A 27,946-nucleotide genomic window follows, 5' to 3' on the forward strand; every position below is an offset into this window, starting at 1 on the left:
CTTACAAAACGAAGTTTATGAGACCATGCCTACGTTAGAAAATAGGTAAAGAAACTTATTTAAGTGAAATGCTTGACAAAAAGTGTTTTTTTATTTGACAAAATATAACTACTTATTCCTTCTAAAAGTGTTTTTTTTTTTAAATCGTCCTTTCAATAGAAATTCGAAAAATGATCCGTTCGGTAAACTTCTGATTTTTCTCTGTCAATAAAATGAAAACATCCGATATTTCGAAAAGAATTTTCCACCTCAGCATCATGGCAGACAACGTTGAAAACTCAGTGCCGGTTTTAGCTGTTACTGCAGCTGTAGGGGCGGTTGTACTATTGTTTGTCCTCCTCTGTAGCGTCGGCAGACGTTCGGATGATAAAGAAGAGAATGGTATTTATTATATATACATCGTGTACTAAGTTACAGCCCTAGATTAATCCTACGGCTACGAGGAGGAATGACCCGGCCAGCGAAAGCTATATTTTTATATAACCTACCTGGTCGATTGGTCTAGGGCGCTGGACTTAGTGCAGGTACATGCCATAGATGTTACAGCGGTACGAGTTCGAGTACCTATAATATTGTTTAATGACACAGATTCAGACAAAAGCGATGTTTGATTGTCTAAGTTCTTGTGGTTATATTATAAAGAACTTTTGAATGGTATCAACAAAATGACCACATCTACCAGTGATTTAATTTCTCTAAAGCTATGGACCTATGGTCAAGCTTAGAGAAAACTTTCTTTTGATATAATTGAGTTAGACAGTACAGACAGAAAGATTTACCATTGTTGATTATTAATTTTGATGTTGTAGATGTGCTATTTACTATGTCTCATTCAACCTTATCATACTTTCTGAGGCAATTTATTTTTTGCATAAAAGGACACCTACCATGATGAAAATTTTTCCAACCGGAGAGTGAGCCATGTGTTCATTTTGTTCCATGCAGATCTCTGAATTTTTAGATATTTTTAGCAATACCATGAACCAAAATAAAAATCAAGCTAAAACAGAGTTAAACATATCAGCTGTAGATGACAGCTAGGGAAAATCACTGGAAATACATCCAACATTACAGTCAGGAAAGTTGTTGCACTTTTCAATATAAGAAAAAAAGGTGCAGTACTGAAAACAAATTTACAGCCCAACCTCTTTGAGGGCAAGATCTATGACAACATACAAATGTGTCTATAAATGTTGTCATCCCAGTATTTTATCTTCCTTTTTTCTTATAATCACTGAACAAAAAACAAAAACAAAATTATCCATTCAACCTCTCCATTAGCCCTACAACTTGGTATTCTTCCTTTGTGTAGGGTTATTGATGTTTACTTTGTATTTTTCACCTGGTCACCTCCTCATGACAGTTTAGAAGTAGTTCCCATATCCTCAACTTCTTATTCTGGTCCCACTCAATCCTACATCCTGCCCTTTTAACTCCTTACTCCCTTACTCTTTTGTTGACATTGTGATAGGGCATTTTTTTATATATTGAGCAATGCTTTTTAGTGGAGTCCGCGTTGCTCATTCATGCTTTTGTTACATCGTATGTATGATTTTAGTTACTTTATGTTCTTTGTTGTTTATGTCTGTTTTCCATTTCTGGTCTTTGTCTCTGGATTACATTCTTTTGATTACTGCTATAACCTTGGTTCCATTGATTATTCTTTGGCACACTTTCTAGTAAATTATTTCCTGATCATTGTGGAAGATGCTTTATTTTTGTGTTCCATTCTCTCAGCCAATCTTCATACCATCATCTGAGCATCATTTTTTACCAAATGTAGTTTCTCGATCATGTGATTGTAGTTAATAATTCTAATTTTTTCGTCCTCATAGACTCCCTTTGCCACCTTTAGTATGAGGTCCCACATTAAAGGTATATGATTTCAGGTCTTCCACACTTCTATTTCTTGTGTTTTTATCCACATACTCAGTACTTAAGGTAGAAGCTTGATATTTTTTTTGCAACTTATTAAACTCTATAATCCCGTTCTAAATTTCCAATTGAAATTACAACAATATTAAGTATGACTTAGACAAAGAATTTTGTTATGTCCAACCCATTATGCTGGGGGCATGCAGTGTTCGGATCCATCTTTCCATGAGAAAAGTGTGCATAAAGTCTTTTATCTGTGCCATGTATGTCTTGGCACAACTTTAAGAATTAGTTTATTTCAGGAAATACACCAATATGGGTCTATGCAAAACAAATAATGCACACATGTCATATTTAAGTGCATTGATTATTTACCGTGTCCAAAAAAAAATAAAATCCTTACATACCTACCTGGACTTTTTTGTCAATGAAACAGGAAACAAACATATATTTTCTTTTGGCCATAAGCATTTGAATTCAAGTCTTTTCCTGTAACTTCAAATTCTCACAATGAGGGTGGTACCAGGTCAAGGACAAGGTCTCACATTGGTCGTAGCTTTTTGGCAATTCTGTTTGCCTTTGTAAATTATAGTTGGTTTAACTTTCTTTGTCTTTGAGGGTAGCAAACAACTTCTTTGTGTTTAAGTAAAAATCTTTGACTTGTGTAGTTTATATGTGATGTAAGCAGTTAAGAATGAAGCCTGCGGTTTCAAGTTTGAATTTGACATCACCATCATTGGCTATTTTGAAATCTGTAAACTGTTTCAGTCTTATAATTAGTGACAATACATGTACTCTATGTAATATAATTGCTTATTTTAAACAGGTCCTTTATATTACAGGGACTGGTCTCTCCTAACAAAGTCTATATTATGTGTTAAAATAACTGTGCCTCCCCAGTATTTATACTGGTTAATTAAACTTAAAGCCTATAAGATTTACATGTGACCTACACATACTTGGGGGAAGACAGTGTTGTGGATTTTTCAGAAATTGAGGTTTCCTCAGGAAAAATCCATATAAAATCAACTTTCCCACAGTCAATGACTGCTTCTCCTAACAAAACAAATCCTTACAGCATATGAAGTTTTCAACTTGCCATGGGAAAGTGTAACTAAGTACATAACTTTCCCTGACTCAAATTTCACTTGCCCCAGTTAACGGGAAATAGGAATCCTAGAACACTGCAAGATTTTAGTTATTATCAATTGAGATCGTAGATCAGAATTGATATAGCAGTCGCCAGAGCCTTTAGATTTGTAAAGCCTGATGGCATCTGCAATTAATACACTACTGCAATATAATAGTCCCATTGGCCAGTAACTTTATAATATACAACAATGTACACTCCCTGCATTGGCATGCCCCATTTAGGTTCAAAAACCTAAACAGTTTGGTCCATTGTACAGGTGTTTCTAATACCAAACTTAATTCTACATTATTTATAACAAAAAATAAACCCAATAAACAACTTTTACTGTGAATTACATGTAAATATGCTGATTAATTGGCACTGTACATTTGTATTAACAGTGACCCAATTAAAAATTATTGACCTCTAACTTTTTATCAATACCCTTTTATTCCTAAGCAACCAGTGGCAGTCGTTCACTGTCAATATATTCAAGTTGTCTATTTAGTTTAGACACTTAATAAACTAAAGTTTTAAGCTAGAAATGAAAACCTTGTGAGGCAATAAATTTTCATCGATCATAGAAATGAAATATAAAGATGAATGCTAAAACTGTCATCAGATATTTCATGCAGGCCCTGGCGTATCCAAATATTTTCATAAAATGGGGAATTGGATCTGATCAAGAAACTTATATAGAGAAAGGGGTTCCATGCTATTATTTGCCATTCATTTTTGGGCCAAATGTTGTACAAACTGGTATCATACCCCTGGAACCATCCCGATGTATCGCTCACTGTATCTTGTATTTTTATTACGGTTACCGCCATGTGACATCAAGAGCCCAGAGATGACAAATAAAAATGAAACTTCGCTAAGACGATGGCATAGGAATTTTGATAATGCATTTCTCGGGATGGTGTCAGTTTGTGGTCTGATGATAATGCTTTTTGTAATGGTCATTCTATTGGGCTTTTGGGCCATGTGTGAAGATGATAGAGCTGCGGCTCCTCCAGGTGTATGGCTAGTATCTGCATCAGACATAAATGTTAAAATTATATTCTAAGACTTTAGTGTTTGTGTTACATGTAATGTACGTGTGTCTGGAAGTAAGCATTTTAAATGACACATAGGTGTCTATACGATAACTTTTAGTACTTGAGCAGTAAACCTTATCAACTGGGGAATGTAGCTAGTTGAGAGTTAAGGACATGATTTATTTCAACGATTGTGGTGGCTGAAGTTTGAATGATTTGGCAGACAGTTTCAGCCTGGAGGTTAATAAATTAAATTTTGATTTGAAAATTAGACCAGCTACATGTAGTAGTTTGTTGTTCAATTACCCAGTATGTCCGATAGTTTTGTGTTCATTCATCTTGGTATTCCATGTAAACTTAAATTGAACTTGAATATTATGCAAACTGGCACACTGCTTTGATGCATCATGAGTTTGTGTGTTATTGGTAATGACCTTTGTAATCAGAATGGCGAATTTCAGAATAAATGAAAGAGCTCAGTATTAACCATTTACAACAATGAGGTTGTGTTTAGATATGTTTGAATTGTATTCCTGTATTTTCCTTTTATATGGCCCAATTTTTGCAATTTGATGATTATTTGCAGCGAAAAAATTCAAATGATCATTTAAATTGATTCAGTACATGAGTACTTTGATATGTGTTATAAAATTGACAATTGATAATGACAAAGTTATGATAAAATTACTGAGGAAGGGTGTGTTCTCTTAACACTAAAATGTGATATTAATGTCAAATTTACCCATAAAAATCAATAATTGCTTATTATTTATCAGTAAAAGCCACAGGGAAAATTAATGAAATTGATCAACTTCTAACTGTTGATTAAGTATTTCAGACTCATTATTATGTAATAAAATTTATATATCATTTTGAAGTTTCTTTAATCTTTTGATTGGTAGTTCATTCATATGGTTGAACAAACAGAAAGACATAATGACAAACAGTTTACTGGGGTATTGTTTTAAAATTTTGATATTTCTTTTCTCTTCATTTACATTTTGTAGTCATCATTTTATTATATTCAAAGCACACTTATTAAAAGTAGCCATTGCTATTCAGTAGATTTTTTTCTTTCATTTGATATTAATTTCATTTTAATTAATGCAATGGTTTTCAAAAACATTGGATGACAAATCATACTTAATGAACCTTTAAAAAAGTAATTTTTTGCGCTTATTTGTCTAAAAAGTCCTAATTTTGAACTGGAAATATTTACGGTACATTGCTCTTATTTCAAGAAAATAAAAAAATACATGTTGCCATTCTCCAATCATTTTTCTTTAATTTGGGACTTCACTCATCAAAATCCATCAAGTGGTTTTTACAAACACTCTAAGCATATTTACCCTTTTTTCAACAGAGAAATTTGAGGAAATTGGCTAATAAACAGCCAAATAGCAATGACTTCTCCCTCTGATATACATGTACACTCCTTGTTTTAAAATTTTCTTTATAACTGAAATTTTACATCAAATAAATATATTTCAAGTTACAAGAAGTCAGTCATTATCAAGTTAAAAATCATGATTTAGATTTATTTCTGTTTAATGTTCAGAGTGTGGTGTATGTTTTGGGATAATTTTTTGAAAAGTTTTAATATTCTTCAACCAAGAGATTACCTGTGCTCTTTTTACATTTGGAAATCTACTTAGCAGCTCAGTGAAAAGTTGTTTAAATTGTGCTACCTAACTGTCAATGCAAATGTTTCTTGTGTTTGGTATATAACCATGGATTTTTTCTAACATTCAGCAGGGTCCTGTAAAAGGACCCTTTCCCAAAGAAAGTTACATCAAAATCGTACAATATTCCAAAAATTTTGACTTTACAACCCTAATTTTGAGTCCCAAATGGTAAATTTGTCGATAATTTGTTCCCAAACTTCTGAACTAGACATTTCCCAAAATACCCAGTTAAACCCCTGATGACACAAAGATATTTCTGAGGTAGTCCTACTTTGGGTGTTTTGGCTGAACAGTTGTGTCCTTGTGTAGTGCTTGGTTATCACTTTGTCTATTTTTTTAAAAATTAGATGGTGCATGTAGTAATCTGTTAAAATCCATTTGATTATGTTTTTTATACAACTGCAGTTGTATATTGCTATGGCCCTGTCATCATCATGGTTGTGTGTGTTTTTTTGTTTTTTTTTGTGTGATAACTAATGTCGTGATTGACCAACTGTTATAAAATTTCTGTATGATTTTACTAGATACTAAAGGAAGGTTCCTATTTCATTTGGAAATTGTGGCCCTACTGTTTTAGAATAAGAGGTCTAAAAACTAGATGTTATATTGAAACCCATGTAGAATGTTTGTTTTACTTCCGATTTTGATTATGTTTTGTTTTATTCTGTTTCTTATTTAATTCTGGTAAACAAATGTATCATCAGATTTGATGCATTATGGCCATTTTAAAGTTATAAGGGGTCAAAGGGATCACACCCTTAAAAATGCCTTATAATTTATTTGTGGTCTGATTTCAAATTTTTTTTATTGGATTTCTTATGAAAATCCATGCCTGCACTTTAAGCTCACTTGTCATCTGTCATGGACAAATTTTCGAAAAAATCTTCTCCTCTGAAACTACTAGACCAACAGGATGTAAACTTGGCATGATTGTTCCTTAGAATAATTTGCACAATATGAACTTTAGGATTTATGATTCGTGAAAAAACATGGCCACTATTTTTTAAAATAGAACATAGGGGTCTAAAAAATTCAGTTTCCCCTACATGAATTGTACTAATTAAAAAGATTTTTTTCACTTATCAAAGTATTAAAAATATTTTTATCACTTATTTGTATAATTTTTGTAAAATCTGCTGAATGAAATATTAACATGTAGATCAGAAAACAGAATCTGAAGAGAAGAAAGTAAATAAGACTGAAAAGCAAAGCAGGAAGACAAAACCTACACAGAGACATAAGCGAGTTCAGCATGTTCCATTTTCTCATTCTTGGCTTGCCACCATACTCAAGGGACATAGCAGTCCAGTCCTGGGGTTTGATTTTAGCCCAAATGGAAAGTATCTTATTTCAGCTGCTGAAGGTAAATAGGTGTCTGTTTTTAGAAAAAATTTCTTGAGAGACATTGGAAAATATCTTCAGTCATCAGTGATATTTAACACACAATATACATGATTTTTTGCTAATGTTGCACAGTGTTCTCAGGTTCTTTGTAAATTTTCTACAGTTATACAGTGATCCAGTTAGAAAATTAAGATAATAAAGGCATATTCTTTAAATCTGCTCACTTAACTAAAATCTTATCCTTTACAATGTTCATTTTTGTTCAAAATTATGATTAAATGCTAAATTGTAATGCAACTACTTGGTTGAAGATAGCATTACAGAATGTACAACTAAAACAGAGGTTTTTATGCGAAAGAAATGATTAAAATATTTTTTTGTACTCTTTTGAATTACAGAGGACACATAAAAGATAAAGATTAGGATAGCTAAGATAAAAGGAAAAGATAAGGCTAACAGAGACACCATAATACATTTAATATTTTCCTTGGAAGTTAATTGTATACTGTTTTCCTTCTTGATGGTATTTACATTATTGCTTTTTCCAACATAACTTTGAAAAAATGACCATGTAATGTACAGTCTTTCTTTTTTACCGTCAGATAGATCTGTTATGTTGTGGAGTACAAAAGAATTCAGTAAAAAAGATCACAAGTAAGTGTAGATATGACAATCCTCAGGATGTATGTACATGTATCACATTTTGTAAGAAATATTCAATTAATGTGATACAGGAATAAAGCTATCAAAAAAGATTTGATTTTTTTATCATTTCACCAATGTTACTTTTTGGTTGGGTTGCACTTGTTCAAATCAGCTAATAGAATGGTGAATGTCAGGCAGGCAGATGGCATGGCGGGAAAAATATTTTCTCTACATTTTCCTCAGGATCTAAAAATCATAGCCAATTGATATTTGGTGCGCAACTTCAATATTGAGTTCCATATACTGGGATGTGATTTCAGGTCTGAATGGTGAATGTCAGTTGGGCAGACAGGGATAGTTCTAGGACACGGATTTGTAAAATTAATGTATTTTCCAAATGACCAGCTGTCAAAGTTTCTATGCTTTTCATGGATGCTTGATTTTCTTAAATCAGCATCAAATATCTGTTAAGTGTGCTTGCCTCTGTGAAATTTGTATTTTGTCATCCTATATTGGGTGGCATTTATTGTTTTGATAAGACTGGTTTGTTATTGAATCACTCTCATGATATTTGTAAGACAGCACTTCTCGAAAACCAGTTTCTTTTTAAATAAAGTCTAAATTCATGTTTTTGTACTTTTCTGTTCAATTTCATGGCATGATTTCATACCTTTTTGAGTATAATTGATTTCATTAACATCCAAACTTGTTTTGCTACCAAAAACTGGATTTGTATGGACAAGAATTTTTAAAGAAGGAACCAAATTGATTAAAGACTGATGAGTTTGAAAGCTTTTATTTTTGCATGATAATGTACATTTTTTGTAAACTCCTGAAAAAGGGCTAAGTTTTAAAAAGTAATCTGCACCATGAAATAGGAGCATGAAAATGACTCCCAAACTCAAACAAATATTGTTTTCGGCCGGGCTTGGTCCCCTAGAACCACTTACAGGGCCTTAAGCCCTTCAACTCCAGTAGAGGCCTAGGTGGATCCCAACACCCTGGCCTGATTTGTAAAGGCTCATCAATATGGAATCCCTGGAAAACTTTCGTGCAGTCTAGGAAATTTTTTTTTTTTTTACAGTTCCTCAGCAGTTATAAATCACAGCCACTAGATATTCTGCAACTTCATTTTTTGGTCCCATATCATGTCTGTTGCACTTCTACTTTCTGTTTACTGACTTGGTGTATTTTTACCATTTCTGTTCAAATGTGAAATTTTTCATTATGCTTTTCTTAATTTATTACAAATTAAAATCATCCAAAATAAATGATAGAAACAGTTTATGCTCCAAACAGTACTTTATGGCAACCCGGCCATTTCTGTTTTTTGACTCATTTTTCTATAATCCTATTGTTAAAGTGTAAGTTTGTGTTTTTTCTATACAACAAACCGATAGAACCTCACTTGTAAAAACCATCAACTTACACTTTAATGTCTGTTTCTATATACATGTATCACATGCAACCTGACAGTTGTGTACTTTAAGGGAATACATGTAAATCAAAGAATATTCCTACACCTGAAGTCATAAAATACTTGCCTAAAAAGAATTATTCCCACTAACCTGTAATCATAATAGAAAATAAAACTCAAGCCGATTGTAACCCTTGAAATTATCTTAGGTTATCTAATTTCAACAAAAATAATTTTAAAAATTCTCCAAATATTTAGGCAAGAAATTGACTCTAGTATAGCTGGTATGCATGTAACTTGTAATAGAATGTATAATATCCATATAAACACATGTAAATGTCTGAAATATTAAATGCATTTCATCTCTCACATAGTATTATATTGCTCTCACAAGCTTATGTAATATATCTGATCAAAACAGTATCCATAAAAAATAATTGCAATAACCATACAATATTGTATACAGATAGAAATATTTAATAATATATTTATTTACAGATTTATAAGAGGAAATATAGAACTTGACCATGGAACCAAAGTTAAATTTTCTCCTGATTCTAAGTAAGTGCTTTCAGTTAGAAATTATATTATAATGTATTAATTATTATGTACATCTAGCTTGTAACAAGCATTTATTTTTTGTATTGTACAGAATGGTTGAAGAATGTTAGAAGAAAATAAACACTCAGGTTGTGGATTAGTTGGAGTAGATGTTACAAAAATTATATGCATATTAGCAATTAGCTACAAATTATATACATATTAGCATTTAGCTACATGTATCAAGGCAAAATGTAATTACATCTTGTAGATAAAGATGATAGATACATTTTGAAGTTTACATAGCCTTATAGGCACATTTTACAAGTAGTAATTCACTAAATCATGAATGCCAGTTATCATGATAACTTAGATGGCACATCAGGGAACGGTTTTGTTGTTATTATTAATGGTTACAGTTTTTTTAGGAGTCAGTTGACAATCTACATATTGTTACAGTGTTACCTATGAAAATTATTTACACTTTTACAGACATTTTGTCAAACTTCCTAGGATACACATTGCCAGGTTGATAATTTTTATTTTGTGTATAAAATGTATCTTGTGAGTATTTTGTGTTTACAGAGCATTCATAGTTTCTCTCGGAAATGACAATACCGTAAGAATTTTACGTATAGGTAAAAAGGAAGATGGCTCCCCAGGGAATATAACTGCAGCTTTAGATTTTCCTAAAGTAAGTTGTGCAAGATTGTTCACTTATGTTTCTTCAAGATACTGTAGATGAACTTCTACTCTTGGCTTCTAATTTTTATATAGATTTTAGAATGACTTTTTCTTTGTAACCCATTGTGTAAGCAAACATAATCTGACACTTAAATCTATACCCCAGTCTGCATTACAATATTTGAGGTGATATGTTTTATATGGAAAAATATGTATAGGAAAACTATATATGTCATGACTGTATTATCTCATTATTTAATTTTTAAATGTATAAAAAAGATGTACTGCTGTACATGTGTTGTGACACAAATGGTGTATTGTTTTATAGAAGCACTCAGCAGATATAATCAATATAGGAGTGGCCAGTAATGGGAAATTTATCATGACTTGTAGTAAAGATACAACTATAATTATATGGTCTATAAAAGGTAAGATAAGGTGATTGTGTACAAGGTTTAAAATAAATGATGGTACAATACTTGTCTAGAAATATATTGAGTGCCCTGAGATTTGTAGTGAAAATCCTAGGTCTAGTGCCTTTTTTAAAGCAAATGATACATTTTAATGAAACTTGATTGATATTGATTGTGATTCCATGTAAATTTTGATTTATTTAATTCTTTCAGCAAGCTAACTATAAAAATGATATACAAAGAATTGTCATTGAAACTCATTGTAAAACAAAGGGGCAAAAACAAGGATTTTCATGGTTTCTCGATGTTAGTTTAAGTAAAAGTGTATGGATTTTCTATCAAATTGTACTAAAAAGGTTCCATAAAACACAAGGAGGATTATGATTGACTTCCAAGATTGTTGTCCTAACCATTCAAGAATTATGGGTCAAAAAGAAATACAAATTTTCTTTTAACTTTGTATTAATATCTGAATTTCAAATTAGATTCAGAAAATTATGGTGCAGTAAACATTAAATCATAAATTAACAGCTGTATTAAACTTCAGTGTTATGTCTATAATTACCCTTACTGTTCTTGGTTTTATTTCTCCAGTCATATCAAGCTGCATTCTGCAAAGAATTTTCTGAAGTACATGTAAAGAATGAGGTTTAAGAATCCAAAAACTTTATGTTACATTTTTGTAGGCCTTAATTTTGTCACAGACTTCTTTAAGTGACTCACTAATGCAGAACCTTTTTATTAACCAATTGTGTTGTAGGAGAAGTTTTATCCACATTAGACACACATCAAATGAATAATGTTTATGGTGCTGTATCTCCATGTGGACGATTTGTAGCTTCCTGTGGTAAGTAGTACATCCTATTAACTACATTTTTTTCTCTATTATGCACATCTAATGCTATAGAGACAAATAAATCACACTTTTATTTTTAAACTGGTGATGCAATTTACAGTTTTTTATAATTTTGGAATCTTGTATAGACAAATCCACTAATAAATCTTATATTCAGTTCAATTATGAGTGTTGTTTTGTTATGTACAGATCAATCTAACCTTGGTTTTTCATCTTTTAAGAATTGCAGTATTAGAAATTTCAGTAAATATGATATTTATGTACCTGCTCTGTAGGAGGGGATATACTGTTTCATCTGTGTCTGTCATTCTGTGACATTCTGTTTTATTATATTGATATCTTTAATCAACAGGCTTTACACCAGATGTTAAAGTATGGGAAGTTCTGTTTGATAAAGGTGGAGGTTTTCAGGATGTTAAACGTGCCTTTGAGTTAAAAGGTCACAAAGCAGGGGTTAACTGTTTTGCCTTTAACAGTGATTCAAGCAGGTAAAAGTTATCTAAAAAACAAATGATTTAACTTTTTAGCTCACATGGTCGAAGCTATTGCCATCACTTGGCATCCGTCGTCAGCGTCCTTAACAATTTTGCACAACTCTTCTCCTCTGACACTACATGACCAATTGGAACCAAACTTGGTATGAATGTTTCTTGGGGTATCCTGCATAGAACTGATGTGGCGATTATTGATCTGTTGAAAAACCAGGCCGCCATTACTAAAAATAGAACATAGGGGTCAGACAGTAGTTTTTTGCATACATCTCCAGAACCGATAGGTTTAGAGCCAATTCTGACGATGTTAAAGTGTTCAGCATGATGAGATCTATCTGTGGTCAAATTTTCATTTTGGAGTTATTGCCTTTTTTCAACGTTTTTTTGCTATTTATAACGTTATTTCTTTCCAAATATTCTCCTCTGACACAATTTGACCAATTGGAATCAAACTTGATATGAATGTTCCTCGGGGCATTGTGCATAGAACAATTTGGGAAGTTTTGATCTGTTGAAAAACATGGCCACTGTTACAAATATAGAACCTAGGGGTCAGAGAGTAGTTTTTTTGCATATATCTCCAAAAATGTTAAGTTTAGCCAAATTATTTCTAGAGTTATTGCCTATGAAAGATGGAAAATGACATGATCCTCTTGTTTTTCTAGTTCTAAGGTCAGCTGTATACTTTTATGATAGTATATATTTTGAGATTTTGACTCAGTTGTTTATTTCTAGATCATCAGCATAAGAATGTGTTTGGGATAGCCTTGTAGAAATAATAAAATGAAGATGACCACTGATAACAATGAACAGTGATAGGGATAGCCTTGTAGAAATAATAAAATGAAGATGACCACTGATAACAATGAACGGTGATAGGGATAGCCTTGTAGAAATAATAAACTGAAGATGACCACTGATAACAATTGAATTTCAGTTTTTAGTTGATAGTGATAATTTCCACTTTCACTGCTCTGACTGCACTATGCTAAATGTTAATTGGTAGACAAATTTTAAAAAATTGTATTTGGTAAATAATACTGAATATTTCTTGCCACTGTCCATCTGTCTGTCAGTCAATCCACAAATTGTACAATAACTGAAAAACACTTAAAGAGATTTTATGATTTAATAGAACCATTTAAGATATTTAATAATAGAACCATCTTGGTTTTCATTGAAGAAGCTCCTTTTTCTTTTTCCTTGTTTTCCACCTTTTTTATGGTTTTTAACAATTAGAGGGTAGGAAATCATGTGCCTTTAGCTGTTTTAGCTGGTTATTAAATAATGTAATTATCGATCTTTCTTAATTAATATTTTGTGTTCACACTTGATGTTATTGTATTTTACAGAATGGCTTCAGTCTCTAAAGATGGTACCTGGAAATACTGGGATACTAACAGTAAGTTAATAACACAGAAATTTACAATTGTTTACAAGTGGTCTACTTATTTTCATATCCTCGCTTCAAAGGAATGGTTATATACAGTTTTAACTTCAGAATCCATCCATTCAAAATATCTATTTGGATCAACCTTTTTCAACCACTCCTTCTCACAGCCACTTGGTAATATACAATTATGGCAGCTTAGTGCATGCAATATCATGTTTTATGACACACTGAGATAGAAATTGACAGATGTCCATGGCCGAGGTTGATATCTTTTCAAGTGTTCCACAAAATATGATAAGGCATGCACCAATCTTACATAATTGTTTTATTACATTTATCTGTAAAAAGTTAGTTTCTCTTTATCACAATTTTAAAAACAAATGTTCGGTATACATTTAATTTGGTCGAGTCAAGTAGAACCATTTTTTGTATGTATTTGAGTTTGGATGTCCTTTTTATAAATTGTGATAATTAAGGCAAATATTCATATTAGATATTTAATCAATTGATATTAATCCTGATAATTTTGCCACATATAACACTTTTATAAGCTATGCAATATCACTTCTAATCAAAACTTCAAGTGTGCAACATCACAAAATATAGGTTTGTCAGAAATACATTGCTTACCAAATAAAGACCTTCAGCAAACCTACTTCCTATTTAGGAAGTGGATATTGTCAAGCCTTTATGATTAATCACAAAGTTTTCGTTTTTCAATATTAAACTATATATCACTGCCACTTAATATTTTGACACAAGTTTTATGTTGATTTGCCATATCAAGGGATTGGATAACTGATAAAGGCAACTACAACTTCTTGATTTTTAACCATGTGACAAAATGCATATACGAAAGTTGGGATGTCAGGGTGTCACTAGTGGACATTGGCTCACAGATTTCATGTTAACACATGTCTGAAAGCTGGAGAAATTATATAAATCATTACCAGTATATGCTTTTTTAAAGTTTTCATTGACCTCTAATACAACGTACTAAAAAATATAACCAATATCAAAGATACATTGAAGATGTGCACCTCTTATTATGGATTAGTTTTATAGATGTTTGATATCTGTTTAATTTAGCCGGTTTTTTTTTGGTTTTTTTTTTCAGCAGTATATACTAATATAAGTTTATACTTTAGGTTATTTGTTGTAGCTACACTATAGTTGCTGATTAGCTGATATTACATTGTTTATTTATTATTTTGTCATCATTTAACAGTAAGATATGAGCTGTCACAGGACCCCTACTTATTGAAGACTGGTAGTGTACATTGTGAAAGTCCTAGTCTAATATCCCTATCCCCTGATGGAAGGAGTGTTGCTATAGGGGGTAATAACTCTATTGGTGTTTACAATGCTGTCTCAGGAAAAGAAGAGCAAGTCATGAAAAATGTTCATGATGGTAAGTAGCATAATACTGTAAAGGTTTATAGAAATATAAAATAGTGGATTGGAAGAGAAACTTTATGGTTTTATTAATTTAACAGAGACTATTCATTTCATCATGAACTTGAATCCATCGATCACAAAATCCATAAATATGGTACTTTATGAACAATAGCATTATTACTCTCAAGCCACCATATGCTACTACATGTCAAAGTAGGATGGCTCAAATACCCAGGATCTCTCTAACATGATTTAAAGTACCAATTTTTTCTCCTATATAATCAATATAAATAACCTTGGATTTCTTGTACTTCAAATTCTCAAACACTTGAACTAACCAGTCAGTCAGTTCGGTAATAAATCTTTGAGAATTACCCTCACTAACTCAAACTCATCAGTCATTTTATCAGCTTAAGACATATAAGGTGTGCAACCTTATCATCAGTCTAAGTGTCATTTTAGTTAATTACAGGTAATATTTAAGTCAACACTAATTAGGGAGGTTTTTTTAATTGAAATTCGATAATGTTCCGAAGTCAGCATAATGAAAGCATCAAAGAAAATTTGATGAAAGCAAATTATTGACCAAGGAACTCTGAAAGTTTTTTTGAAAGCAAACACTGCATTTTCAATGTCCACAAATCAACATAACCTTCCAAAAGTGAATGAAAAATATCATAGAACTAACAAAACTTTTTAGAAAGTAAACAGTTTCTAACGGCATAGTTGAACTCTGACTGGCAATGAACAAAATCTGGAAATATATAAACTTCTGGAAATCCCGGTAACACACGGGTCCCTTGGAGCTACAGAGGATTGACTATATTTGACATTTTTAGTTTCATTATTTAAAAAAATTAAATGGTTTGTGGTACTTTTACCTGTGTTTCTTCTAAAATTACATATCTTGGTTTTGCTGTTGAACATTATTTTAGGTGACATAACAGAACTTGGTTTTACTGTAGTACATCATGTCTATGTTCATCATTTAAGGTGACATTACACAACTTAGTTTTGCTGTAGTACATCATGTCTCTGTTGATCATTTTAGGTGAAAATACACAACTTGGTTTTACTGTAGTGTATCATGTCTATGTTGATCATTTAATGTGACATTACACAACTTGGTTTTACTGTAGTACATCATGTCTCTGTTGCTCGTTTAGATCTATATCAAGTATGTACCTGGTCTTTGTTTTATGTGTTCATGTATAGGCCATGCTTTGGTATTTTGGTGTATTTGAATCATCCCACTGCTGACGCTCAGCATTTTTTTTGGTGATATATAGATGATGTAAGGTTATTACAGTATGTACAACATTGTTATCTCAAATAAAGTACCCTTATTTTTATTATTTATGTAAGACATAGATCTTGGTTTTACTGTTATACATGATGTCTGTGTTTATCATTTTAGGTGAAATAACAGATCTTGATTTTGCAATTATACATCATGTTTGTGTTGATCATTTTAGGTGACATTACAGAACTTGGTTTTGATCTCAGCAACAAATATCTAATCAGTTCAGGTGACAAACATATCATCATTTTACACAACATCACAGGTTACAGAGCCACCATCTCAGAATTAGAAAACACAGAGACAAAGGCATCCACACAGGCACAGAGAGAAAGGATTCGACAACAAATTAGTCAAGCTAGGTCAGTGATACAAATAAAGTCCTTACCTTTCAATATCATGGAGCAGGGAAATTGTAAAAATAAAAGCTCGCCTAATTCAAGTACTGATATTTCTCCCATAAATGGTATCTATAGACACAAAAAAAAATAAAGATCACAAAAATTTAATATGGACAGGACGTCAGCAACATCCTATGTAAGTAGAATGTAAGACCAGAACTATGGTTGGCTTAAAAATATTCTGACGGAAGTGAAGAAATTTGTGGACAAAGAAGTAGAGGATTATGCAGGTGCAATGGGGGCTGTTTTGTCTAAAATACGACATTGAGCTCCGTCCATCATAGGCATAGTCTAAAATCATATTGAATCTTGTTTTTCTTTGTAAAGGTAAATATAGTAACCTTTCTATGAGACAAATATTGTTAAAATCTATTAAAAAAAGATAATTCCAGAGATTGTACCTTATTCATCTATTGACTACTTGCAGGTCTGCTTTGGAGAATATTTTAGGCTCTTCCAATGGACATGCTGAAAGCAAGTAAAACTTGATACAAACTGACTAGAAATGTTTACTCAATGCAGCAGATGCCATTTTTATACAAAATATATTTAGGTTTAGATTGTGATTACTGAACTTTCTTTGTTTAAATTACTATTTGTTTTATTATATGGAAAAATGTATAACCAAATTCTCTCTTTATTAAAGAGATGGTATTTTTATTTATATACTGAATCCAAAGTGGTTGATTTTGAAGTTGTTAAATGAATGTAAAGAATTTTCCCTTGTGACATGGTTTCTTTTTTTATTGTAAAACTAATGGGAAGAAAATGTTATCTGTAATGAAGTAGGAATAATGGGAGTAATGAAGTTGGAATAATGGGAAGAAATTGTTATCTGTAATGAAGTAAGATTATTACATTATGTACGACATAAGTAAGCTTATTTTTATTATTTATGTAAGTCTTACATTTGGATAATTATATTTATTTCATTCCTTTTATTTTTTCTCCAAAAAAGAAGTTAGTAGTTAGTACCATTCCATATAAAATTCAAAGTTGTGTGGCACATGATAGGAATTGATTCTCTGTTCTTGTATTTTTTTTTTTTACAGAAATTTGAAGTTATCTGATTTTGGTACTTTTCCTTGGGAGATATTTTTTACTTAGAATGCACTATGAGTAGGAGAGATAACTTAAGTCGAAGCAATGATTTGTGCATATTTTTTGCAAAATGTTTTTCATAAGAGGGACAGCCTCTGAAAGACACTAATACTAAGACTCATACTTTTATAGATATTTTTTTACAGAGAAAGCACAACTAGTTACAAGTTAAATTTAGAGGGGTATATCTGATCTATGTTTCTATTATTTAAATCCTTTCATGTGAACAATTTTAGCAAGCATTTTTTTTTATAATATGGAAACCATCACATGCCCCTTACCCTTTCATATTAGTCTGATTTTTTTTTTATGTAACTGTACTAAAGTTTTTTGAAAAAATGGAAACTCAAAGAAGCAGTTTAAGATAATTTTTAAAAATTGTAGTTTGATCTAAACATGATTTGAAATGGAGTCTTTAATTTGATTCTTGAATATTTACAAATACTTCAGAACTTTTTTACTTTTCATCTCCTTCTCCAGAAAATTGGGAAATTCTAACTTGGTACAAAATGCATGTACTCATAGTCCTGAGGAGAATCCAGAACTTATTAACTTACCAGGTTAAAGGTCAATGTCACACATATTTAACTTTGTAAAGAGGAAATCGGTTTCATGTTTCATATTACCATTGTTTAATACAGACATGTCTTTTACTCTGTTTGTTCCCTAAATACTAACACATGAAATTGCCATTCACACTGCATTTAACCTCGATATTGGTGCCAGATTTTAATCCTTTTACCATTATTAAAGTATTATGTATTCAATTATGGTGAAGGATATGTTGTTGAGATTTGTTACTTGTAATTAAAAACTTTTCTTTATTGTCAGGAATTTGTATTTTTTTCAAGTTACAAAACTTTTGTTGAGAAACTGACCATTTTGTTGTCAAGAAGGCTGAGATTTTTTGTTGAATGAAAAAAGAGAAGTGTGAAATTTTTTTCAGCAAAGCCAATGTTAAAACATTTCATTTGAAAGTAATTTGATGAATTTTGAGTCGTATTCATTTTTCTGTCAATGGCCAAGTTCATTTTTTTTTTAATAATTTAAAAAAAAACAACAACAAAAAATAGGCTCCCTCCCTATTAAAGTGGTACCTAAGATTTTTATTAAAGTATGCTGTCGATGTATAAATAGTACAAGATGATAAAAGTATGGAAGACTTTATAGAAAAATCATTGTGATAAAACAGTAAACATCCGCAAACATTCAGAATTTTGTCTGTAAAAGAAATAATTCTTCAAAATCAGATTTGTTCTCTTGCTTACAAGAAATTGAGGTCAGTTGTATTTAGGATCAGTACACTGACATGATGGAAAGTTGCAACAAGGTTGCAGATGGGGATGCCACAACATTTTTGTAAATGTCATTTGTGAATTAATCGTTCCAACAGATTTAACATGCAACTCTAATTCTTTTATCATAAGATCTCTCATCTTTTTGAACTTGTCACTGGAATCAGAAGGAATTGGAACTTTTTCACCAGGGTCAGATGTCATCTCATAGAACACTGGTGGATCAAGTATGATTGCATTGTCACACACACACATAAGTCCTTCACACATCTGTTGTCCTGGTATATAGTTTGGTTCCTTGAAGACCAATTTCCATACTTCATTTCCTGGCAAAAAGACAATAAAAAAAAATTATCAGATTTGAAGAATTAGTTCTAAATGAATGTTTCAATAAATAAGATATTTTTGCAGATTTCATATGACGGCAAGAAAGGTATACATGTAGGTCTGGAAAGCCTCATTTTACCCTCGTAAACTTGTCAGAATTTGTGTTATTCAGCATTTTCCACCAATTTTCCAGGTTTAGTCAAGCTTTAGGGGCTTATATGACTATATATATTCAAATTATTACCATAAACCAATCGAATCGAGAGAACTATACATAAAGGAGTTTTAAAAAAATCAGACAACTTTCTTCAGGTAAAATTTGATTTAGTGGCAAACTTTTTCCCTTACTGGACATACTCCTTTGTGGTGGTTTAACGGTATGGCACCATCATTGTCAATAGACAATTAGTTTTCAAATCTTGGCCAATCTCGAGGTTGATTCCGAGCATAGCCGGGATTGGTCAAGGATGTACCGATTGTTAGTTTGAGTGATATCTGTAGTACTAGTCGGTTGCTCTTTTAAATTTTACAAGGTTCCAAACCACAAAAAGATGGTTTGCATGTATTTTTAATGTTATGGCCCATACCATTTTGAAAAAGGAGCAAAACAAGCATTTCATGGAATTTAATAATATAACTCTAGTAAAATTATATGGATGCATATGATATTGTTGCACAATATTCTGTACCACTAAGATCAGACTGGGATTGATTTGGGGGTTTTAGACTTGAATGGTATCGGAATGAGGAGTCAGAAACATTTTCCTGAAGTCGACACAATAGGTTGACATTCAGTAAATGAAATGGTACCTCAAGGTGTCATACTATCAAAGGAAGTTGGGGTTGTGACTTGAACCATTTAGAAATGGGGGACCAGAAACCTTCATTTTTCTTATATCAAAGTGATGAAATGAGTAAAAAGGAATGGATCTCTGTAATTGTGCCACACCCCAAGTAAGGTTGGGGTTGATTTTGGAAACAGATGAGGATTTAAGGCCAAACAGGGCAACTTCGATTCTGGTCAAAATTGATTCTTGTCCAGTGTCAAATGTCTAATCGCAAACAAAATTCAAAGCTGTATGTATCAAGCTTGAATGATGTGTCCACACTGTCCCCAACTGCATGTTCAAGGTTCGTCCTCTAAGATTGTATCAAGCTGTGCAAAGCATTTATTGTTTGTATGGATTAGTTTAATCTTTTTATACTTTGTGATAGTAAATAGTTTAAGAAAGTACTTTTGAAAATAACATTTGTACCATTGTAAATGATCAAGACAAAAATAGTAATAAAATCTTTTTTTTTTTTGCTTTTGAACTAAAAAGTAATGAAAATATTTGAATAATTTTCAAGTTATGATTTTTATCAAAAACTAGAAATTAAAAAAAACAATACTCATATAGGTGTTTTTGAAAAAAAGGGCATGTTTTTCAGGTGTTAGTTTCGTACTAATTAGAAACAAAAAACTCAAAAATAAATGTGAATTTTATGATAGATACTTTAATCAATGAATTTAATGATATGCATAGGAGTATAAATTAAATTGATGAAATTTTTATAAAATCATGTAATACTTATATTATTTAGCTATTTCCCAATTACGTTTACTTGTATTTACTTCAAAATCCCCATAGCCAAGTTGTAAATATTTTATGCATGATTATTTTCATTTTTCATTAATTAGTTCTTCCTGAACTTGCTCTCGCCCTGATTTTGCATGAAATATTTGTTGCTGGGGTTTCCGATCCACACGCTTTAAAAAGTTGGGGGTTCTAGGCTGTACCACACGTAATTATCTGCTCATTATTGTCAAAATTTTGCAACAAAGGGAGTTTCAAATCCGCTAGATCACCAACTGGTACAATGACGATTATTACCTTTTGGTGGTCTATATCTTATGGCGTGTATTTCGTGTGCACAGTAATGGTAGAGGAATTCGTCAGGGGTGCGTGCTCCTTCCCTTGTAAAAACTGGCATTATATCATTTCCATCAATTATTCTGTCATTCGGTATTTTGGCGTTCATAAGTTTTGATAAAGTTGTGAACATGTCCATTTGAGTTGTTGGTTCATCGTTGACAACATTTTGGGGTATTATATTAGGAAACCGGACCACACTTGGAACTCTGATTCCGCCATCAACCGAGGGTTGTCCTTTGCCTCCTAGAATAGAATAAGTACTTTTTATAGGTTGGTGTAGAAACAAGCGCGTGTTTAAACTAACGAAATGCTTTAGTCAAGCTTTCTAACGAATCACTGTCGTTCCTTCCGTGTCCAGTCTATACAAAATACAAAGCGTCTGTTGTATTTTGTGATGTATTCTAAATATAACAAAGCTAAAATTAGTTTATGCTTTTTATGTTTGTTATGATTTTTAAGAGTCAACTTGAATTTGATTTTTGTTTTTGTTTTCCTATTTGTTGACATTCTTATGTTTTATTTCGTCGTATTCAAATTGAAAAAAAGTGTAATTAATCCTTATCCTGATTTAAATACCAGATATCATAGTGTTACATGCATATACATACCTTTAAACGGCCCAGCACATCCTCCATCCACCTCTCCATTTATACCCTTCTCTTCTAGATGTGGTCCATTGTCTGATGTGAAGTAGACCAAAGTATTTTCAGCTAAATGCAGCTCATCCAGTTTGTCAAGGATCAAGCCTGTTCCATAATCCATCTCTTCAACGGTGTCCCCATACCTTCCATGTTTGGACTTCCCGCGAAATTTCTTTGAAGTAATTAGCGCTGTGTGAACGTGGTCCCAAGAAACAACCAATAAAAACGGCGAATCTTCTTTTGCGACATTTTCAAGGAATTCAATACTCTCTGAAGTATACCTTTTCGTCAATGATTCCAGTTTGATTGGTTGTTCGACCAAATCGAAATTACGGTACAACAATGAATTGAGTATCCGGAAGTTGTTAAAGGAAAACCATATGTAGAATATACCAAGCAATACCAACCCGAGCACTAACCAAACAATAATAGCACCAACGAATCTGTTTTTGTAAAGGAGGTACATAGGAAGCGTAATGGCTAGAAAGATAGCCAAAAGGGTTTTGTTAAAATTAGGGCGTTGGTCGTAGAGAACACTCGATCCATCATTGTAAAAGTCTTTCATGTTAGTTAAAATGTGTCCATAATAATAATCAAAACCCTGATTCAGAGGATGGAAAACATTGTCGTTGTACTTGGACTCACTCACACCGAGGTGCCATTTCCCTATAATAGTACAATAATGACATATAAGACATAAAACATTCGTCATAATTTTATTTATATTTAATTTGTATTCATCTCTTACACCGTTTGATACTTGATTGTTGAGTATTCTGATAAAAAAAATGAACTGCTCTACCAACATTGAAGATTTAATGCCCGGAAATATTACCTGTTCTAGGTTACAGACCACCAATTCAACCAATGAGCATTTGGAACGTACGCAAAAATAGTCCTACGCAGAAATTACCCCTGTTCCTCATAGTGCTGTGAAAAAAGTTCTCATCTTATTTAAAAAATTGAAACAGTTTCTGAAAGGAAAAACATTTCTGTACATTTTATAGGTGCATTTTGCTTCTTGTGATGTGAAGCCTAATCTCCATAATGATTTTTAAATATACCCCTATCTTGTGAAAACACTTGGATTTCCCATGCTATTTATAGACCCTTCACTTCCGGTGACCAGTACTGCACTGCAAGTCTGCTAACCCCACATGCCATTCTGAGGATTGTGAGCTGACATATGTAGAATCATGCTGATATATAGTCATCTGCAGGTTAAAGTTAAGGTAAAGTCCAGAGAAGCCATTGAATATTGTGAAATTAGCATAGAAGCCTATGGGAAGTGGAATTAGTGGTTTTTAGCCTCTAGTTTTGCAATTTCAATAACTTACCGATTTTGTCATTATACTAGTAATTATATGCACATATCTAAGATGTGCCGGTAATATATTTGAAAAAGATAGTGCAGTATTATGTTGATCTTACTGGACATTTAGTTGCTACATATACCTATGAGCCCAGTTTTATATCCTTTTTCTTTCGCTAACTCCGCTAAAGTCACTTCACTTGAGGGTAGACCAGATGCACTACCAACAAATAGAATGACACTAACTCCAGCAGGCGGAACTGGTACCATGCCTAAAACAAAGTAAACAAAGTTAAACATCAAGTGTTGTAGAAATAAAAACCAGATGACCATTCTATCCCTCAATGCGGAGTCCGCCTACGACTTTCAGTTAACGGAAGGGTCTCATTGTTCATCTACATAAAGTTAAATAAGTTGTTTAAAACTAATTATACGCCAGTATGGGGTGACATAAAACTAAAAATAATCCCGATATAACTTCGAAAATGCGTACACAGTCGGAGATCTAACCCCCTGAAATGACCAGTGGCAGGGGTGGATGAAACGGGTACAGATAAAGGGGATTTCCGGTTCTTACTGGCTCATTGTTTGGCCCAAATTTTGCGTGAAATTAACATTATCCATAAAATTGAGGGTCTTAATCCACCCTCTTGGATCCACCGGTAAGTGGTATAACATATACATTTTTAATTAAGAGACGGAATTTCAGCCTATGGTTTTAAATTTCGAACACACACCATTCCCAAAAAGTGAAACTGTAATTCAAGGTATATAAGGTGTCAAAAACTTAACTACGATGAAAAGTATAAAAGGGTACCGTTTGAATTGTTCTACTTTGTAATGCAGTACTGTGTGTAGCGACCAATAGCCAGTAAACAATGTTTTGAATTCATCTACAATACCTGTTCTTGCTGGATAGCGTCCTGTAAGGAGCGCCGCCCTACTTGGTGTACAAGTTGGAGAAGCCGTCAAATGATGAGTTAATTTTACCCCCTGGCTTGCAAGTTTGTCGATGTTAGGTGTATTTAGTGTTGTGTTACCATAGCAGCCGACGTCTCCATAACCAAGGTCGTCGGCAATGATGATCAAAATATTAGGTGTCGTCGATTTCGATATAACTGATTGCAAAAATAGTGCAATAGATAGCACTTTACACAACTGTGAAAAAAATGCGGTTAGTTATTATGTAGTCATTATTTATACATTAAAAATCGTTACCAGCAGTAATCGTCCAAGGGATAGAAAACCCCGACAGAAAACCAGACCCTTCACCTAGAATGTTAAGCTAAGAACTAACATTCATAACTTGTAAAACAGTGTTTTTTTAAAGAAACAGCAAAAAGAAAATAAATTAGGCAAATGACGAGGGTCTTCAAAGCACCATTTATGGAGCAATACTGAATGCTGATAGTGAAAGCCGAAAAGAAGCTAGAGACAGGAACTTGGAGTCACTTCACATGACATAAAGTTAAAAAAAAAATTAAATTAACTTATGGAATGTACGATTCATGTTCGGTGCTGGGAAACTGGTATAGGTTACAAGAGAAATCCGGCGACACAACCTCCAAATTTTAGGCGTCAGCGAAAAGGAATAATTCTGGAGTACAGAAACTACAGGGGAAACAATTTTATATCCTCAGGGAAAATCATTGATATTCAGCAAGAAGGAGTAGCAAAAATTATGAAGAGCAACTAGTATAGAAAAATCATTGATGGAAAGGAAACCTATGAACATTAGAATGATCATGACTAGGTTTATAGGAAAACAGATTAATGTTAAATTATTCATTGCTATGCGCCGACGGATGCCGCAGATGAAGAGCAATGGAACACATGATATGATCAAATACAACAGGAATATAATAAAATTCCAAAGCATGATATGAAGTACTCCAGCAATGCTAGAGGTTGTCTGGCAAGCTATTTTCTGACTTGGTTGGGGTATGGAGGAACGGAGTTCCAACCTCTTACTTGTAGGAGTAGATATAAAGATCATCATGGGCGACCTAAATGCAAATTTAGGGACAGATAACAAACAGTACGAAAGAGGGACACGGATGTGGTACAATGAGAATGGTGAAAGACTTGTGAAATTCTGCGCTACAAACAATCTAACAGTAATGGGGGTGGGGGGGACATTTTCCCTCACAATGAAATCCCAAAACAAACTTGGTATTCGACCAATATAAAAGATAAAAAAAACCAGATTGATCATCTTCATATAAACATCATGTAGAAAAGGTCATTACAGGATGTCAGAGGCGCCGTGTGGACCCGGCAGTCAAAAGCATAGGCCCGCAGCAGCGCTAAGCTTGTCGTAAAAGGCGACTAAATAGTGTTCAGAACCCTGGCCGGGGGCTAGGACGCTTTGCCCACAGAGCAACTGGGTTATGTGCCCCAGGTGGTGGAATGGGATACCCCTGACATGTTACATGCTTTGGTCAGGCCACAATACGGAAAACCTGACCGGAACCATATTGGTGCACCGTGTTGGATTAGATGCCACGGTCCTCGCACGTTAACAAACCCTGCTGTGGTATTCTATCGGAGTAGGAATCCTTGCGATCCTCCACATAAGGCTAAACTGCTCGACCCTGGCCACATCTCCTTATTTCAAATGGCAATCAAAATTTGTCGACCATATTATCCTTGTATCCCATACCATTTTTCATTTCATCATAATTTCATGTTCATTTTATTATCCATTTCATGTTCATCGCCTGCCCGGGCGTTAAACCGCAACAATCAGTCAATCAGGATGTCATGATCAGAGTAAAATGGAAGTAGATGTTGGAAGCCACCATCAGTTAGTAACAGCAATAATAAACTGAAGCTACGCTTTGCAGGTTTTAAAATCAAGCCAAGAAAAGAGCTTTGATTTAGAAAAAACTTCAAAACAAATTGGGTAAAAACTAGATAAAAGATTTAAAGCACTTCAAGACCTCCTATTTGAAAATGAAAACAATTGATGATAAATGGGGAAAAGTATGTGACATTTTCAAAAAGAGTGGAGAAGAATGTATTGGTTACAAGGAAATATTCAAAAAGGATCGAATAACATCTGAAACGTTGGAAAAGATTGAAGGAAGGGGAGAAGTAAAAACAAATAAGTAAATAAGGCAATATCTGAATGTCTAAAGGAAGAATACCGGAAAAAATATAACGATATACATCAAGATGTAAAGAAACTTTTTAAAAAAGATAAAAGAAGCTATAAATATATGTTTGCAGACAGGCAGATACAGCAGCAGGAAAAATGCAGCAAGGAATGTTATACAAAATTCCAAAGACAATTTGTAGAAAAGGAAAACCATCACCGGACATACCAGTGACGAATAAAGGGGAAAATGTTATAACATCGGGAAAAGAGCAAGCTTTAAGATGGACAGAGCATTTTGAAGATTCTGCAGGGAAAAAGGATTATATTGACCAGATTTTCATACTAAGAAACATTACAGAACTATGTAATGGATGACAGCGTCAACTCTAAATTAAACTTGATAGATTTTGAGGAAGCTTTTTACAGTCAACATAGTATTAGCTTATGGAATATATAACGACCCTATGGCATTCCAAACCGTCTTATTCATCTTATAAGAGCCTTTTATGACCACTCTGGATGCACCGTTGTGAATGGAGATCTATACTTCCCAGTGAAAACAGATGTCAGACAAGGTGGTGGCATGTCATCTACACTTTTTTATAATTACGATAGTCTGGGTTATGCGTCAGACACCAAAAGCACACGAAATGTCTGAAAAGGATCATCAGAATCTACTGGCCAAATAAGATCACGAACAGAGAGCTTCTCTTGAGATGCAGAATGGGAGATATACCAACAACTATATTGAGAGGAAGATGCAAATGGATAGGTCATGTTCTCCGTAAAGATCTGGACAGCAGGACTAAAATTTAATTAATTGGTAAGGACTCCCGAAGAAAACCGCAAAAAAGAAAGACCCAAAATTACCTGTCGTAGCACTTTTGAAGCTGATATGAAGAACATCAACCAGACATAGTGGACCCTGCGAATTACGTACAAGGATCTCCGTTTTAGAGTTTAATCGAAGGGAAAACAAGCATTCGTGTCAAAAAATAAGTAAGTTTTAACGAAACAAAGCTCATATTGTGCATATTTTTTCTTAGCTTGTAAAAAAACATTTATATGTGCTATTCTTGACCTTTGACCGAGTAAAAACTTCAAGATTAAGTATATTTCACAAATCAAAGAATCAGATTTTCCCCCCAAAAATGATTAAATATGAAGGACACGAATTAATTATTTCTTCTTTTGACATTAAAACACTTTTCATTTGAGAAAAAGGCAGTATTCGCCCCTCTCCTTTTTGCTGCGAAAATGGTTGATTAAATAACAGGAAATTACTGGAGCGCCGTCCTTGATAATCGTCTTATTAGTGCCATTGGAATTTTTTTCTACACAACGGAATGGGAAGATATAATTAAAATAGTATATCAACTAATTATTTTAGGAGCAGTATTAGTTATTGTGAAAATAAAGAGAGTAAAGACAAATAACTTTCCATTTAACTTTGCTAATAAAGTTTATGAGAAAAACGATTGTGCTTACCATTTTATATTATGGGCGGCTCTAGTGATACTGTATTGATACTCAGGCCATCAAACCTTATACATATATATGCTAGTGTTTATAGTATTAATAGTGAATACTATGAAATGTTTACTTAATATCCCGTCCCACATTTTGATCCCTAAACGTGTAAA

General features: G+C 32.9%; 2 protein-coding genes across 2 annotated transcripts; one reads left to right on the forward strand and one right to left on the reverse strand.

Annotated features, from left to right (window-relative positions):
- Positions 1 to 222: 222 nt before the first annotated feature.
- LOC148606827 (transducin beta-like protein 2) lies at positions 223 to 18,542 on the forward strand. The gene is made up of 12 exons (XM_088543705.1): positions 223 to 381; positions 6,889 to 7,092; positions 7,676 to 7,727; positions 9,634 to 9,696; positions 10,261 to 10,369; positions 10,688 to 10,787; positions 11,533 to 11,619; positions 11,981 to 12,116; positions 13,472 to 13,521; positions 14,741 to 14,923; positions 16,386 to 16,572; positions 17,039 to 18,542. The coding sequence occupies exons 1-12, from the start codon at positions 258 to 260 to the stop codon at positions 17,091 to 17,093; spliced, it is 1,350 nt and encodes a 449-aa protein (XP_088399831.1). The 5' UTR covers positions 223 to 257; the 3' UTR covers positions 17,094 to 18,542.
- Positions 18,543 to 18,859: 317 nt separating this feature from the next.
- Positions 18,860 to 27,946, reverse strand: LOC148606828 (steryl-sulfatase-like). Its single transcript, XM_088543704.1, has 6 exons — positions 27,792 to 27,946; positions 24,106 to 24,361; positions 23,347 to 23,475; positions 21,859 to 22,557; positions 21,209 to 21,493; positions 18,860 to 19,333 (listed from the first exon to the last, which is right to left on the reverse strand). Exons 1-6 carry the CDS (start codon positions 27,792 to 27,794, stop codon positions 18,993 to 18,995), a joined length of 1,713 nt encoding a protein of 570 aa, XP_088399830.1. The 5' UTR covers positions 27,795 to 27,946; the 3' UTR covers positions 18,860 to 18,992.

Source organism: Perna viridis, chromosome 9 (assembly GCF_037379345.1).
Source record: "Perna viridis isolate PV_CMFRI_1.1 ecotype Kerala chromosome 9, ASM3737934v1, whole genome shotgun sequence".
Taxonomy (NCBI): domain Eukaryota; kingdom Metazoa; phylum Mollusca; class Bivalvia; order Mytilida; family Mytilidae; genus Perna; species Perna viridis.

Excerpts from the sequence above, each read along its gene's own strand:
- LOC148606827 (XM_088543705.1), top strand. The coding sequence starts at position 258 with ATGGCAGACAACGTTGAAAACTCAGTGCCGGTTTTAGCTGTTACTGCA. Across the intron at positions 7,093-7,675 it reads TCTTATTTCAGCTGCTGAAG|ATAGATCTGTTATGTTGTGG; the intron begins GTAAATAGGTGT and ends TTTTACCGTCAG. Across the intron at positions 16,573-17,038 it reads CAACAAATTAGTCAAGCTAG|GTCTGCTTTGGAGAATATTT; the intron begins GTCAGTGATACA and ends GACTACTTGCAG.
- LOC148606828 (XM_088543704.1), bottom strand. Across the intron at positions 22,558-23,346 it reads ATATAAAACTGGGCTCATAG|GGAAATGGCACCTCGGTGTG; the intron begins GTATATGTAGCA and ends GTACTATTATAG. Across the intron at positions 19,334-21,208 it reads AAGATATAGACCACCAAAAG|GAAATGAAGTATGGAAATTG; the intron begins GTAATAATCGTC and ends TCTTTTTGCCAG.